The sequence below is a fragment of the Lipotes vexillifer genome, unplaced genomic scaffold, assembly GCF_000442215.2.
Source record: "Lipotes vexillifer unplaced genomic scaffold, Lipotes_vexillifer_v1.1 scaffold1378, whole genome shotgun sequence".
Lineage (NCBI taxonomy): Eukaryota > Metazoa > Chordata > Mammalia > Artiodactyla > Lipotidae > Lipotes > Lipotes vexillifer.
The window spans coordinates 1,261,471-1,278,895 of NW_006775104.1; the positions used below are offsets into that span (position 1 = coordinate 1,261,471).

The 17,425-nt window shown below is 48.1% G+C and overlaps 1 protein-coding gene across 2 annotated transcripts in view; it reads left to right on the forward strand.

Annotated features, from left to right (window-relative positions):
* The window catches only part of MYLK (myosin light chain kinase), a 192,930-nt gene that overhangs the window by 66,761 nt on the left and 108,744 nt on the right, over positions 1-17,425 (forward strand). The window contains exons 4-10 of one of the 2 annotated variants that reach the window (XM_007449687.1): positions 2,623-2,671; positions 3,595-3,760; positions 4,722-4,887; positions 8,046-8,064; positions 9,216-9,751; positions 10,313-10,519; positions 15,011-15,145. In XM_007449687.1, the coding sequence (XP_007449749.1) occupies positions 2,623-2,671; positions 3,595-3,760; positions 4,722-4,887; positions 8,046-8,064; positions 9,216-9,751; positions 10,313-10,519; positions 15,011-15,145 (1,278 nt within the window). The remainder of the gene's footprint in view (positions 1-2,622; positions 2,672-3,594; positions 3,761-4,721; positions 4,888-8,045; positions 8,065-9,215; positions 9,752-10,312; positions 10,520-15,010; positions 15,146-17,425) is intronic. The other variant, XM_007449688.1, reaches the window with a different exon arrangement.

The window sequence follows — 17,425 nt, forward strand, 5'->3', positions numbered from 1 at the left end:
AATATTTCATTGTATAGATAGACCTTATATTGTTTATCCATTCATCTGTTGATCAGTCTAATTTTTTAAATTAATTAATTAATTTATTTTTATTATAGTTGCTTTACAATATCGTGTTGGTTTCAGGTGTACAGCACAGTGATTCAGTTATATGTACACATATCCCTTTGCAGGTTCTTTTCCCTTATAGGTTATTAGAGAATACTGAGTGTAGTTCCTTGTGCTATACAGTAGGTCCTTGTTGGTTATCTATTGACCAGTCTAATTTTTATCAGATCTTTACCCCAATGTGAAATGAGTGGTACAGTAGCATGATAAATGCAGTGAATGGTACCTGGATATTTTAGATGAGAGTCTTAGTGATTGGTGTGTGCCTAATGCTGTGGAATATAGCATGTATAAGAGGCAATTACGCTTTGATATATTTTCTTCTGGTTGTTTCACTATGTTTGGGTATTTTATCTTATTTTTACCTGATTATGATCACATTGAATAGAAAATTTTGCATGCTGCTCTTTTTTTCATAAAATTCATTCGTTTAACAAATATTTGAATACCTACTATGTGCTGGGCACTGGCCTGGATACTTCTGAGGAATAAAAAGTTCTGGTGGGAGTATGGTTTGGGAATTATTATGGATATTATTTAAAGCTATGGGGCTAAGACCCCCCCCCCCCCCCCCCAAGACTCAGCCCCAGGGTGCTCTCAGAGACAAAGTTCCAGAAGAGAAGGAGGTTAAGGAAAGAATAGGCAACCTGGTAAAAGCAGGAGAGTCTGGAGGAGAAAGTGCTCTGGAGAGGAGTGGCCCCTGCTGTCAAGTGCTACTGAGTGAGATTGTGAAGAGGATTAACCACTGGGTTTGGCAAGATGGTGGTCGGAATGGAGCTCAGTGGAGTGGAGAGGACCACAGCCCAGCTGGAGTGTGCTGAAGAGCAAATGACATCATATTTTTAACATATTTCTGCATGTCTCATATATTCTTAAACATAATTTGGTGGCAGAATAAGAAGTCTAATTGTACATTTTACTAAGCCACTTATTGTCTTATTGTCTCCCTACTGTGTGACATTTATGTTTCCAATATTTACTACTACAAACAAGACCAAAGTGAGTAGCTTTGTAAACTTTCTTTCCTACTTTTAGCATCGTTTCCTTTAACTGGAGAGACAGAAAGGAAGATGCTGATCTAAGAACAGAGCGTCTTTAAAGCTGATGATTCTCATTTGCTCAAATACCTTCTAAAAGAACTTCCTCCAGTGGTGTCTGAGGGACCCCAGCATCTTGACTGCAGTTGTCAGTTGGGCCCTCCCAGAACAGGTCTCTCCTTTTATCAGCTTATAAATTCTTTGAACCTTGAACAGAGAATTGAATGACAAGAACTAAACCCACATTATGGGATGAAAACTATACACGGCTCACTAAATAGTTATGTTAAGCAGAATGCATGTACAACAAGTGTCAACCCATATGGCATCACAACTTAAATGTGATGCAGGCATTGTTATTAACCCTTTTTCACTAAGGTCCTGGTATAACCTTAAGCCAGGTATGGCTGAGGGAAGTACTCAGCCATGATCTCCACCTTCCATTCCTATGTTCCTATGCATTCACATAGATGTGATCAGTGCTGGAATTTAAGGACGTTTACCCTTTTCCGGCAGACACCCTGCAGATCTCCCATTGCAGCTGCCTGCCGATATCAGGGAATGACTTCTACCCTTCCCATGCGTGCCTTGGGTGGAGTTTTAGAAACATTCCCAGTTTGTCGCAGAAAGAGAACAACTTCCAGGCTGATTGTCATCTCAAAAATGTCCTCCTCTCCCTCTCCCCATTCCTCAAAAACACCCCACTGCTTTATAGTCACTTCCTGGTCACGTTATGAGTTGCTCCTCCCAGCAGCAGCAGCTGGATAAAGGAGCTGACCCCAGCCGCCTTGCACAGTCTGCTGTTTAACTGCTTCCCGCCCAGCACAGCAGCACCTCGCCCAGGACTGGCAGTGCCCAGTGTCCTGCTGGTGCAGTTTCTGGGACGTGCTGGCTGCTCTGGAGCTTGTCTCCTGTGATCTGCTCCATGCCAGCAGGACAGATCCTGCTGTTTGCTGGGCTTTAAGTGGAAGGGTGGAGTCGTGATTGGGTCAAAAAGGAATAGATGTAATAAGAGAGATGCATGTGCATCTCCCCTGTCCGTTCAACTGGCTCCTTTTCTGGAGAGGTCCTGATCGCCCCAGATCATCCCCGAGTGGAAGGTCCAGGGGCATATAACCACTCAGCAGAACGGTGGAGTGTTCTAGAATAGGTAGACCGAGATGCTTTCCTGTACCATTACTGGCTCTGTGACTCAACTGGGCGACTTTATGTCTCTGAATCTCATTTTTCTCACCTGTTTAAAAAAATAGAAGGATGTTTTAATGCCAGCCTCCTTAAAGTATTGCGGGAAATCCATGCGACGATGCATGTAAAGTGCCCACCATAGAGCCTGACCCAGTATGGGCTCGGTCAGGGTGAACTGTTACTGTCATTATCTACCCCCCGCCCCCGCTGACTCTTTCTGGCTTTTGTTGCTCCCAGTTTGTGGCTCAGACCGGACTTTTCAAGCCTCTTTCTCTTTGTTTCCTACTTGCAGGGGGCTTTGTGAAGAAGCATGGTCAGCCTCTTGTTTCCAAAGCCTTGGGGTAAGTTCCAGGATGTCCAACCCAGCGTAAGATAACTGGCGTTTCCTGAGGCCTTGGCGGAACAGCCTGGGGAGCAACTCTTCTCAAACATCTTGGGTTTTGATAACTAAAGCGGGAGCCTATTGTGGTGTGATGTGTCAGTCACACGGCACCTCCTGACCTGGAGGCCTCTATGGATACCCCTTTGACTAGTCCAGTTGCTAAATGGAAGTGGGCTATGTGGCCGTAGTCTGCAGGGCTCCCTAACAACCAAGGCAAATAATCAGAAGACTTAAACAAGCAGACTTGGAAGAGGCAGTCAGTATGTGAATTTCTTATGGCAAGTAAGCCTAAATTGGTGAGGGTAAGTAACAGTGGCTGCTGTAACAGACAAGCCCCCAAATTGCAATGGCTTGACACAGGGAAAGGTGATTGCTTATTCAAGCAAAGTCAGTTCACATATTCCTGGACAGGTGGAAAACCTTCCCATTATCTTTCAGGGACCCAGGCTCCTTCTGTTTTGTGGATCCATCATCTCCTAGGCCTTGGAGTCTCAGCAGGACTCTCTGCATCGAGCCCGGAAGGTGGGCAAGAGAGACTGTGGAGAATAGCACAGGAGGTTTTGATGGGTCCAGCCTAGAAATGGCGCATGGTGTTTCTGCTTTCTGATCACAGTCTGTTGGCCAAAGCCCAGCTTTGGCCAGACCTCAGTAGAATTCAAGCATACCTAACTTCAAGGGAGGCTAGTAACTGAAGGCTAGCTGCATGCTCAGGAGCTGGAGGAAATAGGTTTTGGTGCCACAGATTTTTCTAGAAATGTGTTTGAGGCACAGAATTGGGAAGGTTGCCCTTTGCTGGTTTCTGAGCCCAACTTAAGTAACTTGGGTGGGGACAGAGAGAAAAGCAGCTGCATTGCTGTAGATTCTCTGCTGATTTCTTTCCAGGGACAGATGTGCAGCCCCTGCGGTGGAGACCCGTCCTAGCATCTGGGGAGAATGCCCACCAAAGTTTGCTACTAAGCTGGGCCGAGCGGTGGTCAAAGAAGGACAGATGGGGCGATTCTCCTGCAAGATCACTGGCCGGCCCCAGCCACAGGTCTCCTGGCTCAAGGTGAAGTTTTGTCTCTGCCCTGACTCTGGGTTGGATCCCTGGACTACGGGGAGGCGGTCTTCCCAATCAGTCCCTTCCACTTCAACTGTAGAGCGTCCTTGAGGTTCTCGTGTGTTTGGTAGCCGTGCCCGTTCTTGCCCCTGTTTGCACACTCTCCCTGTGTTACTCAGCCCACGATGTCCGGTAATCCACACGCTCGCAAAACAGTATAAAACTTCCGAGTCAAAACAGACCTGGCCATGTCAGGAGAGTGGAGTCTGAAGTCTGGGTCTGCTTTCAAGCCCCAGCTCCCTGATCGACAAGGCATGAGGTGCTGGGCAAAGCATCTGATCTCTTAGAACCCCAGTGTCCTTATCTATGAGGCAGAGATAATCCCACCTGCCTCCAAATACTGTTGGGAGGCTCCCCGTGGGAGTGCTTTATAAATCATTCAGGGCTGAACCATGTGAAGACAGAGGTGGGGGAGGGGTGGGGGAGGGGAAGAGGAGGCAGTAGTGCGGGGGTGCAGCCCATGTTAACAGGGCAGTGAGGAGCTCTGGGGGTCAAGGCCAGGGAGAGGAGCTTTTTCACAGATGGAACTCCTGTATAAAAATGAGTGACAGGATGCCTTTTCTCTGATTCCTGATTCTCCTGTACTGACCCTGGAACAGCAATAAAAGGAGGAGGGAGACACAGGAGGACTAAAGTGAGGAATATAGGATTTCCCACCTCAAACTAGGGCTCCTTCGAAACAGGTTCCATACACCTGCCCTCAGCTGGACCGAACACCACAGCGCATCCATGCACCTCGAGTCAGGACCCTCGGGTTGCCCTCAGGCTGCTCTCCAAGCATGTTGACAGAGCCCAGAGCAGAGGGCCCTGCTGTGCATGCCTGGTGTCTGTCCCACCTGGATTGACAGGAGGTAGGACAGAGTCAAAAGGTGAGCAGTTTCTCTGACCAAGCTGCCTATGCCATCCACAGGGAGATGTTCCCCTGCAGCCCAGTTCCCGTGTGTCTATGTCTGAGAAGAATGGGGTGCAAGTCCTGGAAATCCACGAGGTCAACCAAGATGACGTGGGAGTGTACACGTGCATGGTGGTGAATGGGTCAGGGAAGGCCTCCATGTCTGCTGAGCTCTCCATCCAAGGTATCAGGCGGTGGGAGGGCTAGTGCCGAACCGTCCCTTCCTGGAGTCCTTACCCTCCTAGAAGGAGCTGCTTGTTCATTACGTGTCTGTGTGTGACACGTGTCACACTTACCTACTCATGTGTCCCTCCCCAGGGGCAGGGTCTTGAATCAGAAGAAAGGGTAGGTGGGTAGCACAGACACGGCCACAGAGGAAGATGCTTCACATGTGTCTGCACACCTGTGTTCAGTTTTTCCTTCTTGCTCAGACTCCTTTTTTTAACTTTTTTTTTTTTTTTTTGCGGTACGCGGGCCTCTCACTGTTGTGGCCTCTCCCTTTGCGGAGCACAGGCTCCGGACGCGCAGGCTCAGCGGCCATGGCTCATGGGCCCAGCCGCTCCGCGGCATGTGGGATCTTCCCGGACCATGGCACGAACCCGTGTCCCCTGCATCGGCAGGTGGACTCTCAACCACTGTGCTGCCAGGGAAGCCCCAGACTCCTTTTTTTATTTACATCTCTAATTGCCTTTTGGAAGAGTGGGCATTGCTAATGTCTTGCCATCACCTCAGATTTAACCTGCCTGAAACTGATCTTGTCATCCATCCTGTCGTTCAGATCAGGTGCTCCCTCAACTTAACTCTTTGCTTCCCACCAGACTGGGCATTTCAGCGTCGCCTATGACTCCTGTCTCTTCTTGCTGTAGTCATCAGCCCCAGTAAACTCTTCTCTTGAAATCTCTTTGAATACGCCTCTCCCTTACATTCCGCTTGGTTCTGCCAAGTCCAGCCTGGGGAAGCCAGAGTGTGTGGAGGGGGAAGGCGATTGACGTCACTTCATTCTAGCGGAAACCTTGAGCGGGGTGGGATTTAGGGATCTGGGAGGGAAACGACCTTACTCTCTCCTCCTCCTTTCTTACCCTCATTTCTTTGATTTTCCTCTTCCCCGTCTCTTTCCTTTCTCAGAAAATACCCCTTCTTGCTTTCTGTACACTTTTGGCCCAAGTGTGTTCACTCCCACAGAAACAAATTTATTCTACATTGCAACCCAGGAGATAGATAGATAGATAGATAGATAAATAGACAGATAGATAGCTGGAGAGAGACAGAGAGAGAGACAGAGAGACAGAGAGACAGAGAGACAGAGATTTAACTAAAACAAGTTTTATGAAACAATCCTGAGTAGTAGTATGTACAGTACATGCTGGCATTTTCTCTTCCATTCTACACCATTAAAAGAAAAAACCCTGGGAACTTTCCTGGTGGTCCAGTGGGTAAGACTCCATGCTCCCAATGCAGGGGACCCGGGTTCGATCCCTGGTTGGGGCTGCCAGGGAAGCCCCAGACTCCTTTTTTTATTTACATCTCTAATTGCCTTTTGGAAGAGTGGGCATTGCTAATGTCTTGCCATCACCTCAGATTTAACCTGCCTGAAACTGATCTTGTCATCCATCCTGTCGTTCAGATCAGGTGCTCCCTCAACTTAACTCTTTGCTTCCCACCAGACTGGGCATTTCAGCGTCGCCTATGACTCCTGTCTCTTCTTGCTGTAGTCATCAGCCCCAGTAAACTCTTCTCTTGAAATCTCTTTGAATACGCCTCTCCCTTACATTCCGCTTGGTTCTGCCAAGTCCAGCCTGGGGAAGCCAGAGTGTGTGGAGGGGGAAGGCGATTGACGTCACTTCATTCTAGCGGAAACCTTGAGCGGGGTGGGATTTAGGGATCTGGGAGGGAAACGACCTTACTCTCTCCTCCTCCTTTCTTACCCTCATTTCTTTGATTTTCCTCTTCCCCGTCTCTTTCCTTTCTCAGAAAATACCCCTTCTTGCTTTCTGTACACTTTTGGCCCAAGTGTGTTCACTCCCACAGAAACAAATTTATTCTACATTGCAACCCAGGAGATAGATAGATAGATAGATAGATAAATAGACAGATAGATAGCTGGAGAGAGACAGAGAGAGAGACAGAGAGACAGAGAGACAGAGAGACAGAGATTTAACTAAAACAAGTTTTATGAAACAATCCTGAGTAGTAGTATGTACAGTACATGCTGGCATTTTCTCTTCCATTCTACACCATTAAAAGAAAAAACCCTGGGAACTTTCCTGGTGGTCCAGTGGGTAAGACTCCATGCTCCCAATGCAGGGGACCCGGGTTCGATCCCTGGTTGGGGAACTAGTTCCCACATGCTGAAACTAAAAAAAAAAAAAAAAGATCCCGCCTGCCGCAACTAAGACCGGGGCAGCCAAAATAAATAAATGAATATTTAAAAAGAAAGAAAGAAAGAAAGAAAGTGTAGGACTACCACATAAGAAAACGTTGGCAATTTAAAAAAAAGAAAAAGAAAAAACCCTGGTCCCGACCATAGCATTTGACTTCACAACTCACTGCAGGCTCAGGACCTGCTGTTAGTCATCTGGAGAAGTGTTTTAGCCCCTCTCCCTTTACTTGCCCTGGCACTGAATTAAAGAACTCTTTCCTTCTGAAGCACTTAATGACATTTTGTTTGAAAAGATTCCCAGAAAAATCCCCTCAAATAACCAAAACAAAACGGGATAGATAAGATTGGCAAAAGGTTGATATTTCCCTAATCTGGGTGTAGGCTTTCAGTGTTTGTTATATCCTCCTCTGTACTATTGTATATTTTGTAATTTTCCGTGATAAAAATGTTTTAAAATCATGTGGCAAGAAAAACATGTCTAGTAATTGTATGTTTTTTCTTTGAAGAACTGAATAAAATTCCACTTTCTCTGTACACTTTAAAATGAAGCAGGTATTTGTCAAAAATGAGCACTGGGGGTTTCTTTTTGAGGGCCACATGCAAGTTAAACTTTCTGGGTTTGAAGTTTTCAGTAGAGTGGTGTTTGTTTCCTTCTGTGGGCTAGAGAACTGGAAGCTCCAGTGCCCAGGGCGGGGCAGCAGAGGCTGCCATAAAGGTCCCAAGGCAGTGCTGGAAGGTTAACAGTGTCTCCAGGGCTCAGAGGAGTTTATCAGATTAACCCAAGAAGTTCAGGACCAGGGAAGCTGAAAGGAGAGAGGGAGGGAGGACCATAGGTGATGGGGAAAGTGAGAGTTTGGGAAGCCAAACTCTGTCATAAACAAGAGATGGTTGTCGTATCACTTGCTGTTCTTGGTGTATAAAACATTCCACTAACGGTCTTTCTACCTTCTCCCTTTCTCCAGGCTTGGACATTGCCAACAGGTGTGTGTAGGCTTTGTGATTATCCTGTTTCCATCTTGAAATGCCCTGAGAGAAAAGAGGGCTCATCATCAAGGAACGCCCTGAATTTCTGAGTCACCATGTAGGGGGGAGAACTGACTGTTTGGGAGGCACTGTTTTATTTGGGGTGTTTAGTTTTATTCTATTGTAATTTGCTGTCCAGATCCTGTGTCAGGCTTGCCATCAAGAGACTCTTGAAGACCCTGCTCAGTATCTTTACTAGTTAGCTGTCATTAGGAAGGGCACTGCTCTGCAAGGATGCCCTCCACGTTCAAGGCCAGAATCTACTTGCTCACCCAGCACGTCTTCATCGGGAGAGCTTCCTTTCCTGAGCGTGAGGCTCTGTGCTAGATGCTGGGTATGCATGGCGAGCTGTCTGGTGTAGAGAAGGGCCTTAAACAGAGCCACACATAACATAAGCGCTAAACATAAGTCTACGAGAAGCGCTAATTTGGAGTAGAGTGTCAGAGGACACCTTTTCGATGGCTTGATATTTGAGCTCAGGTCTGTGAGGAGTAGTATGAGCTAAGAGAAAAGCTCAGGGAGAAAGTGTTCCAAACAGAGGTGTTGCAGGTATGAAAGTGGTGAGTTGAGAGGGAGCCTGGGGCCCAAAGAACCCTGAGGGGCTGCAGCCTGGTAGGCACTGGAGACAGTGTCTTGTGGGGGGGTCCACGCAGAGCCACCTCCCACATGGCATCCCTGCAGGCCGTCTTGAACAGCTCAGTTTTACTCTTAAGCGAGTGGAAAAGCTGTTGGAAATTCTTAAGCTTAAAATGGCATCATTCAATTTATGTTTTTAAAAGATGGACTGTGCGTGCTTTGTGGAACTTGGGTTAGGGCCAGTGTGGATAGGGGACACCACGTGTTTGAACCAGGTCGGGGCTCGTGTAGAAGAGAAAAAGGGCAGATGTAGTAAGTGTGGATAGAACACTGGGCTAGGGATGGGTTTGAAGAATGGCTGCTTGTTTTCTGGCTGGAAACTGAGCAAACTGCATAGAAAGACATCGGCTCTTACTCTATCTTGATCTGTGGGCTTTTGTAATCCCGGGAGTCTGGGCTTGTAATGCATAACCAGATGATTGTTCTATTTCTTCTTCTGCCCCACTGTCCCCCGCCACACACCCACCAAACAGGTCGCTTGTGAGAGGAACAAAGGTGGCCAATTCAGACATCAGGAAGGAAGTGACCAATGGAATCGCTCAGGGGCTGAAACTGGATGGCTTGGAGGCTGTAGCTGAGAGTAAGAACTGCTCCAGCATCCAGAGAGGTGGCTCCCCGACCTGGGCCACGGGGAGCCAGCCTCAGCCCCTGAGGGAATCTGAGCCGGAGCCAGTGGGGGACTCGCCTGGAAAGGCCCTGAGGACCCCCGTCCTGCAGAAGACTTCCAGCACCATCACCCTGCAGGCCGCAAAAGTGCAGCTGGCACAGAGAGTGCCAGTCTCGGGTGCCCCGTCTCCTTCCAGAGAAGAGAGGGAGAAGCCAGCTGCTCGCCCTCCAGCCGCCCTCCACGCCAGGCAGTGTGGCCTGGGAAGCCAAGACACTGTGAGCCAGGTTGCTACCAGGAAGGTCCCCATGGAGGGCCAGGGGGACACAACATTCCCCAAATTTGAGAGCAAGCCCCAAAGCCAGGAAGTCAGTGAGGACCAGCCAGTCAAGTTCAGATGCGAGGGTGAGTAGAGCTGCCTGAGGCCACTGGTGCCCACACTTAGCCCCCGGGTGGCCACTCCCTTCCTTCCGCTCAGTGGTCAGAGTCTCCTGTATCCCCCGGCCCCTTGGACCACAGCCCCATCCCCGACCCCAGGAAGCACCTTACAGGGGTCTGCCCTCCGGAAGGACTCAATCTCGTCATGTCTCTTGTTCTGGAGAAACTCCCAGCAGTGACCCATTGTTCATGGTTGGAGACAGCACTGACCCTGAGCCCTAATTCTCACCACCCTCCGCCGGAAACCCATCACCACCATCTCCACCACACACAAGCTGCAGGGTCCCCTCCTCTTTCCTCCCTCTGGCTGATCTGGAGACCTAGCTTATCACCGTGTAGCCTTCCTCCCCAGGGACCCTGCCTCCGTCTTGGGATGTGGGGTGGAGGGGTAAGAAAGCAGGTTCAAGCGGGAGGGCGGCTGCACATGGGACTGGGCTCTGCCCTCCGGCTCAGCCTCTCCACCCCTACCTGCACCCCACAAGTACAGCGTACTCTCGGGGGCCTCCCGTCCTTCACCTGGCCCTGTAGTTTCAGGGATCCCGAAGCCTGAAGTGACCTGGTTCCTGGACGGTGCCCCCTTGAGGAGAAGAGAAGGCACCATCGAGGTTTATGAGGCTGGGGGGACCCATTACCTCTGCCTCCTGAGAGCGCGGGCCAGGGACAGCGGGAACTACAGCTGCACAGCCACCAACGTCCGAGGCCGGGTGTCCTGTGGCTGGACCCTCCTGGTGAAAAGTGAGTACATTCCTCCAGGTCACCCCAGGTTCCCTGAGGGAGGACCTCTGTGGGGTGCTTCATACACCGCACAGGCGTCACCTCCTGCAGCCCCCTGTCCAGGGTGTACCACCCAACAGAAACATCGCCCCCACCCACCGGCCAAGGCCAGAGTCACTGCTCCAGGAGAGTGATTCCTGATCAGGAGTTCACATCCGAATCACCTCAGAATAAACATGCCCAGGCCCCAGGCCCAGCGCAGCTGTGGGCTGCCGAGTCTCACAGAGAACCAGATCGACACACTGAGAGTGATGTGAGGTGATGTGAGTGCCACATCTTTTGTGCTCAGTATAGTGTCTGTTTATAAAAGTAGTGCATGTTCATTGAAAGGAATTTAAACAATGTATATAATCTTATGACTCAGAAGTAAATGATAGTTTAATATTTTTAAAACAAATTTAGCTTTGTGCTGTTTGTATACTGCTTACTATTCTAATTTGCTCACATTACATAAGCATCTTTCTATACTATTTCTTTCTATATTTTTTAATGTCGTTTAAAAGCATGCTTTGGGGCTTCCCTGGTGGTGCAGTGGTTGAGAGTCCGCCTGCCAATGCAGGGGACACGGGTTCGTGCCCCGGTCCGGGAAGATCCCACATGCCGCAGACCGGCTGGGCCTGTGAGCCATGGCCGCTGAGCCTGCACGTCCGGAGCCTGTGCTCCGCAACGGGAGAGGCCACAACAGTGAGAGGCCCGCGTACCGCAAAAAAAAAAAAAAAAAAAAAAAAAAAGTATGCTTTGTAATGGCCGTATAATATTTCATAGAACGATGTTTAGGCATCGTGGCCTTATTGTTGTTTCCATTTATTTTTTCACTACTGTGACAGAACTGTGTTTAGGGACCCTAGACTCATGTCATACTATTGAGGAACTTATTAAACCACAGCACATTGCAGGCTGATAGAAACTCTATGAGACAAATAACCTTCACCTATTTTTTCAACAAGTAAATTGCAAGCCAAAAGGAAAGAAGGAACAAACTGTAGCAAACTTAGATGAAAAGACACATAAGAGACACTGATAGTTGCAATACATGGACTTTGCATGGATCCTGATGGAGACAACTTTAAAAAATATTTTTTTGTAAGAACATCAGGAAAATTTGAGCACTGACAGGATATCCAGTATAAAGGAGTTAGTGCTATTTTTAAGATGTGATGGTGGATCTCATGGTGATTTTTCTCAAAGTCCATATATTTTAGAGATAAAAGCTGAGTTATTTACTGGTGAAATGATATGATTTCTGACATTTACTTCAGATATAATCCATGTGTTGTGGGACTCAGTGGCGGGTATGAATGAAGTGAGATTGGCCATTATGAAAGTTGAGGAACAGGGATATGATGATTCACTATGCAGCTTTCTCTACTTCTGCGTACGTTTGAAATTTGCCGTAATAAATGTTTCAAAAAAAAGAGCTTACTAGTTCATTCACACAGTAAGATGCCATGAAGCCAGGGGAACGAATGTGCCTGACCTGTAGACCCTGCTAGTGAAACCCGTCCAAGATATGTTAGTACGGGGGACAAGCCAAGTGCAGAGAGAGCCGTGTGTGTATCATATGCTGTTTGTGTTAAAGGGAAAAAAACATCTATGTACACAAAGCAAACTGATGTTTGTGCGTGCATAAACATTTCTGGAAGGTTCCACAAGTTACCTCTAGGAAGAGAAACTGGGGGTCCAGGAGGGGGTGAGAGGTAGTCTTGCTTTTCACTGTATACCATTGACTCACTTCTTAATTGGGAATTTTACTACATTTGTGAATTCCTCTGCAAGGAATAGTATCCATTCATTTGGAGGTGGGAGCGCCTGTAGGCAGAGGTCCCACGTCGGGGAACCTGAGCATCATCATCAGGGCTCTGTGTCAGGGCGGGAGACTCACCTAACATTGGGTCCACCAGAGGTTGAAAACCAAGAAGCTTTGGTTGGAGTGTTAGCTCCTATTATTAAATGGAAGCTGTGTGTGGAGACCATAGCTGCAGCAAGTTGGGGGTGAAAGACACTGTGGGTTTTAAAGCCACCGCAGAGCTGGGCAAGGGGGTGGAAACTGGGCATGCCACAAAGCTTGCTGTGCTTACCGAGATTCAGCTGTGTGTTTGTTTGTTTGTTTTAGAATGAAGGCTGCTCAGGATGCTGCAAGCCTTCGGGTAATTTCCAGAGTTCTGAGAATGTTGATGTTGAGTACTTTTGCCAGCGTTCCTGTTCCTTGTCTGGAGGAGCAGACTTATGGAAGTCCTTAGTCTGCCATTGCAGAAGCCCTGCTTGACTGCCTTTCTCCTTAGCTGTTCTCTAGAAGGCTTCACCAAGATGTAGGTCGTCTAACGCCTCTTCCTCTCTTTCTTCCTATCACTGCAGAAAAGCTGCCTGTTTGCCTTACCAAGACTTCTCTTTCCATCCCTCCCATCCCCACAAAGATCGGGTCTAATAATGATTGACTCTCCCACCATTTCTTCAGTCTCTCCTCGTCCCCCTATCTAGAGGCCTCTTTCTCCTCCCTACAGGTGTGCTCTGGTCTCCCCTCAACTAAAAAGAAAAAAAAAAACTTCCTTCTGCTTCAGTGACCCTTAAGCTCCCACGTTCTCTCTCTCACTCTTTTACCCCAAAACTTGGTGCTACTCCAGTCTCCACGCCCAGCTTCCATCTGATAATAACAGCTAATCCCCCACCGAAAGCCTGTTCAGTGTGCCAGACTTCGTGCTAAAAGCTTTACTTGCATGGCCCCATTCAGTTACCCCAACAATCTTACGAGATAGAGTTACACCCATTTTCCAAATGAGAAGACTGAGCTGTAGTGAGGTTAAGTGACTTGTTCAAGGTCCCGTGCCTTGTAAAAAATAGCATATTCCTAACCTGTGTTGGTCTGACACAAAAGCCCATATTGTTTTCAGTGACTCCCAAAGGCATTTCTCTAATGGGGGAATTCGATGCCGTCCAAAGGGGTGGAGGTGGTGCCTCCCCCAACCTGTCCAGATAGGCTGGCATCCCTTCCCTCAGTACCAGTCCCATTCAGATGCACCACATCCTGACTTGTAGCTGTGCTCCCACTGCCTACTCTCCCTTTAGGGGAGCTCGGGGCTAGAGGAGGAGGTGTGGATATAAAGTCAGGGAACTGGGTGTAAAGCCTTGCTTCACCATTGGGCTTGACTATGGGAGATTATGAACTTCACCTATACAACGAGCTAAAGGTAGCAGTCTCGTGGCATTGTCACCTCTGGAAAAGTACCTGGTAAGCCCTCAAATATTAGCCTTTGCCCTTAAACCTTTGCTGTATAATATGGTTTTCCCCTCATTACTGTATTGAATAGCTTCTCTTGAAAAGTACCAGTGAGATATCTTCTCATCACCAAATCCAGTTGCCTTTTCTCAGCTATCAGCCACCTTGACTCTTCTGCGCCATGTTGTGGGTGTTGTAGGAGAGAGTTTCTATCCCTATTGCTCTTAATTATGGCCCCCAAGCTACAAAATACTCCCCAACTCACCTATTTAGAAGGCTTCCGGAAAGTTCAGCTCAGTGGTTCTCAGTGAGATTGTGCGTCAGAATCATGGGGTGCGGGGGGGGGGGGGGGACTGGGTAATGCATTGTCGTGACTGAGTAATGCATTGTCCCAGGCCCTCAATGCTTCTGAATCACTGGCCTAGGTTGGAAAACTAGAACCCATGTAAGTCCTTGTCATTTGATTCTGTCCTGGAATTGGAAAAATTAATTATAATAATTTAAAATTGAAATGTCCTCACCAATGGACATGTGGTCTCTACAAGTGAAAAAGATATTCACAAGAGTGTGCAGGGTCTTTAGCTATTACATACAATGTTTCAGTGTTCATCCTTGTACATATATCTCTTGAGTAAACCATAAGGGGATATTTCTATGATTAGATCTTAGAGGTTGCCAGTCTGTTCTTTTAATTTATAAATTGTTCTTTGAGTCAGCTTAGGCAATTTATGTTTTCCTAAAAAATCTATTTTATCCACATTTTCAATCTAATGAAACATTTCGGCCAAGGATTTAAAAAAAAAAAAAAAAAATGTGTGCATCGTCTGATGGGACACGTCAAAGATGATAAAAGACACCAGAAAGTAGAATAGGGCCAAGAAAGGGGGAAGGAGGAGCTTTGCAGATGCTCCAGGATAGTGAAAGTCAAGACAAGATGGTGGGGTGGGGGGGACTTGTGTCCCAGAGGAGAGGAGGCCAGCCTCGTCCTGAGCACTCCCAGACCTGGGTGGGGTGTCTTGTGACAGTGAAAAAGCCCCTGCCAGTGACTCTGCCTCAGGCTCCAGGTCTCTGCCTCAGTGGTGCTGCCTGCTTCCCTGTGTGATGATGGGTCAGGCAAAGCCAGGCCACCAAAGAAGCAAGCCCTGGGCGCCCAGGGCAGTGAGGTGTCAGCCTCCAGTCAGTCAGCAGCACGGGTCAGCTGTGATCTGAGATGGCCTGTCTGTTCTTTGCCTTCACAGGGCTGGCCGTGATGGAGGCGGCCCCCTCATTCTCCAGTGTCCTAAAGGACTGCACTGTCGTTGAGGGCCAGGACTTTGTGCTGCAGTGCTCGGTGCAGGGGACCCCGGTGCCCCGAATCACTTGGCTGCTCAATGGTGAGTCCCCCCTGCTCCGGCTGCCTGGGCCCTTGACCCTGCCTGCATTCTCACTTGGCTTCCCCACACATCACTCTGAACCGTTTATGCATGAGAAGGAAGCACGGGGTACAGAGAGAGCACAGGACCTGGGAGTCTGCTGATGCCTGGCTGGGGACACTGGGCAAGTTTTACTCCTGTCTGAGCCTTGAGCTCCTCGTCTGCAAGACGAGAATAATGCCACCTACCTTCCAGGGTGGCAGTTGTGAAAATTAAATTAGATCCTTTATGTAAAACAGCTAATGAGATGCCTGGCACCTAGGTGCACAAGTAATTTAGTTCCTTTTCATATGGCCAGGCTCAGAGTGGGCCTCAATAAATATTTGTTGAGTCAAAAAATGAACAAATATACCAAAAGATTAATGAACCACACTCGCAGTTGCTCATGGGATCTTGCCTTTTATTTAGCGGCAAGTGGTTTGGGGGTTTATAGACCAGCAATTCTTTTTAACATTATAGTCCTATAGAGACATCCCAACTTTTTTTTTTTTTTTTTTGGCAAGTAAGGTCCTTTGGGAAAAAAAATTATTATATATTATCACCCTTCTCTTTTTTAAAAAAAAAAAAAGCCTTTAAATTCCTAAAGTATGGGAGTACTCTATTATTAGAATTGAGAACAGTCCGTACAATTGGTGAAATTGAGTGGGGTCTGCTTTGGGGATCTGCGGGGAGGGTGAAGGATCTGCACTTGTCCTTCTCTGTATCGAGTGGTTGGGTGACCTTGGACACCCCCCTTTACCTCTTTGGGCATCGGCTTCTTTATTGGTGAGGAGTTGGGCTGGAACAGAAGGTTCGAGTCTCTGCCAGCTCTCACACTGATGGAATAGGCTCCTTAAGGGAGCAGTGGCCCGTCACCTGTGCACCAAATAGCCCCAGTCATTTCTGCACCATTGCCGTGTTGCCTGTGAACCTGCCTCATCGGTATAGTTTGCTTAGGCTTTGCAAGAAATGATCTTTAGTCAGTGAGAGAAGTTGCCTTGGGGTCTCCCTATGTGTGGTCTTCTTGGGCAGAGAGGTGAGAATTGGGGTCTCCACCCCTCACTACAGACAGAGCTCCTGTCGGATTCCATGACTGACTGTGAGGAGGCAGCCTCCTTGCAGCTGGAACAGAGCATGGATGTTAAAGACTAAAGGAAGGGCTCTGAGCAAGCGAGTTTCCCTTCAGCCTGGCTCACAGTCCAGGCCAGACATCAAGAAACATTGTCAATAAAGGACCAGTTGGTAAGTATTTCCAAATTTGCAGACCATGCAGCCTCTGTCACAGCTACTCAACTCTGCTGTCATGGCACAGAGCGCAGCCAGAGACAACATGTCAATGAATGGGTGTGGCTGTACTGCAATAAAACTTTATTTATGGACATGTGAATTTCACACAATTGTCAAACGTCATGAAATATTCCTCCTTTGATTTTTTCCCACCATTTAAGGTACGAGAAACTATCCTTAGCTTTTGGGCTATACAAAAACAGGCGTCAAGTGGGATTTGGCCCACGAGCAGGAGTTTGCTGACCCCTGGTCTACACCTCTCCAAACTGAAAAGCAACCCCACCTTACTCTTGGTGAATTTTGGCATTTTCACACTCTTCCCACTAGAGGGCGATCATGCACAAGTCGGGGACCCTTGGCCGCCAACTCTGATCTCACCAGTCTTGGAGCTGGGAGTTCTGTGTTGCCTAATTCTGAGTGCCCTGAGCCAACAACTCCTTTCTGGAGCCACCATTTCACCCCATGCTTGTGGAGCCAAAATGAGCTATGCTCCAGTAAAAGGAGAGCTCTCAAACAGCTTGTTGGCACAGGTTTCAACAGCAGAGGCACTTAGATGGCAGTCATGGAATGTACTGGTATTCCCAAGGAAGAGAGGTTTTAGGTACCTGCACGCACACACACACACACACACACACACACACACACACACACACACACGGGTGTTCAGTCCTCTCAGTAGCAGGATCCTGGCCCCTGACTCTCCCAGCCCCCAGCCCCACTTCTATGAAGTGCATTCGGGCCAGCGGAATCTCTTTCCTCTGGCCCTGTGGCTGACTTGGCAGTGCCTGTCATAGAGATGTGAAGTGTTGCTATGTGCAGAAGAAAACATTGGATTGCAGGGAGAGGACCTTTTTCTGCACTTTCTCCCTCTCCCACTGCACACCCCCAGTTTTATGATGTGCAAACCAGGAGCCTGGGCTGACAAGGGAAGGAACTGACAGTTGCTTCGTATATGGTGAATGGAAACATTCCTGC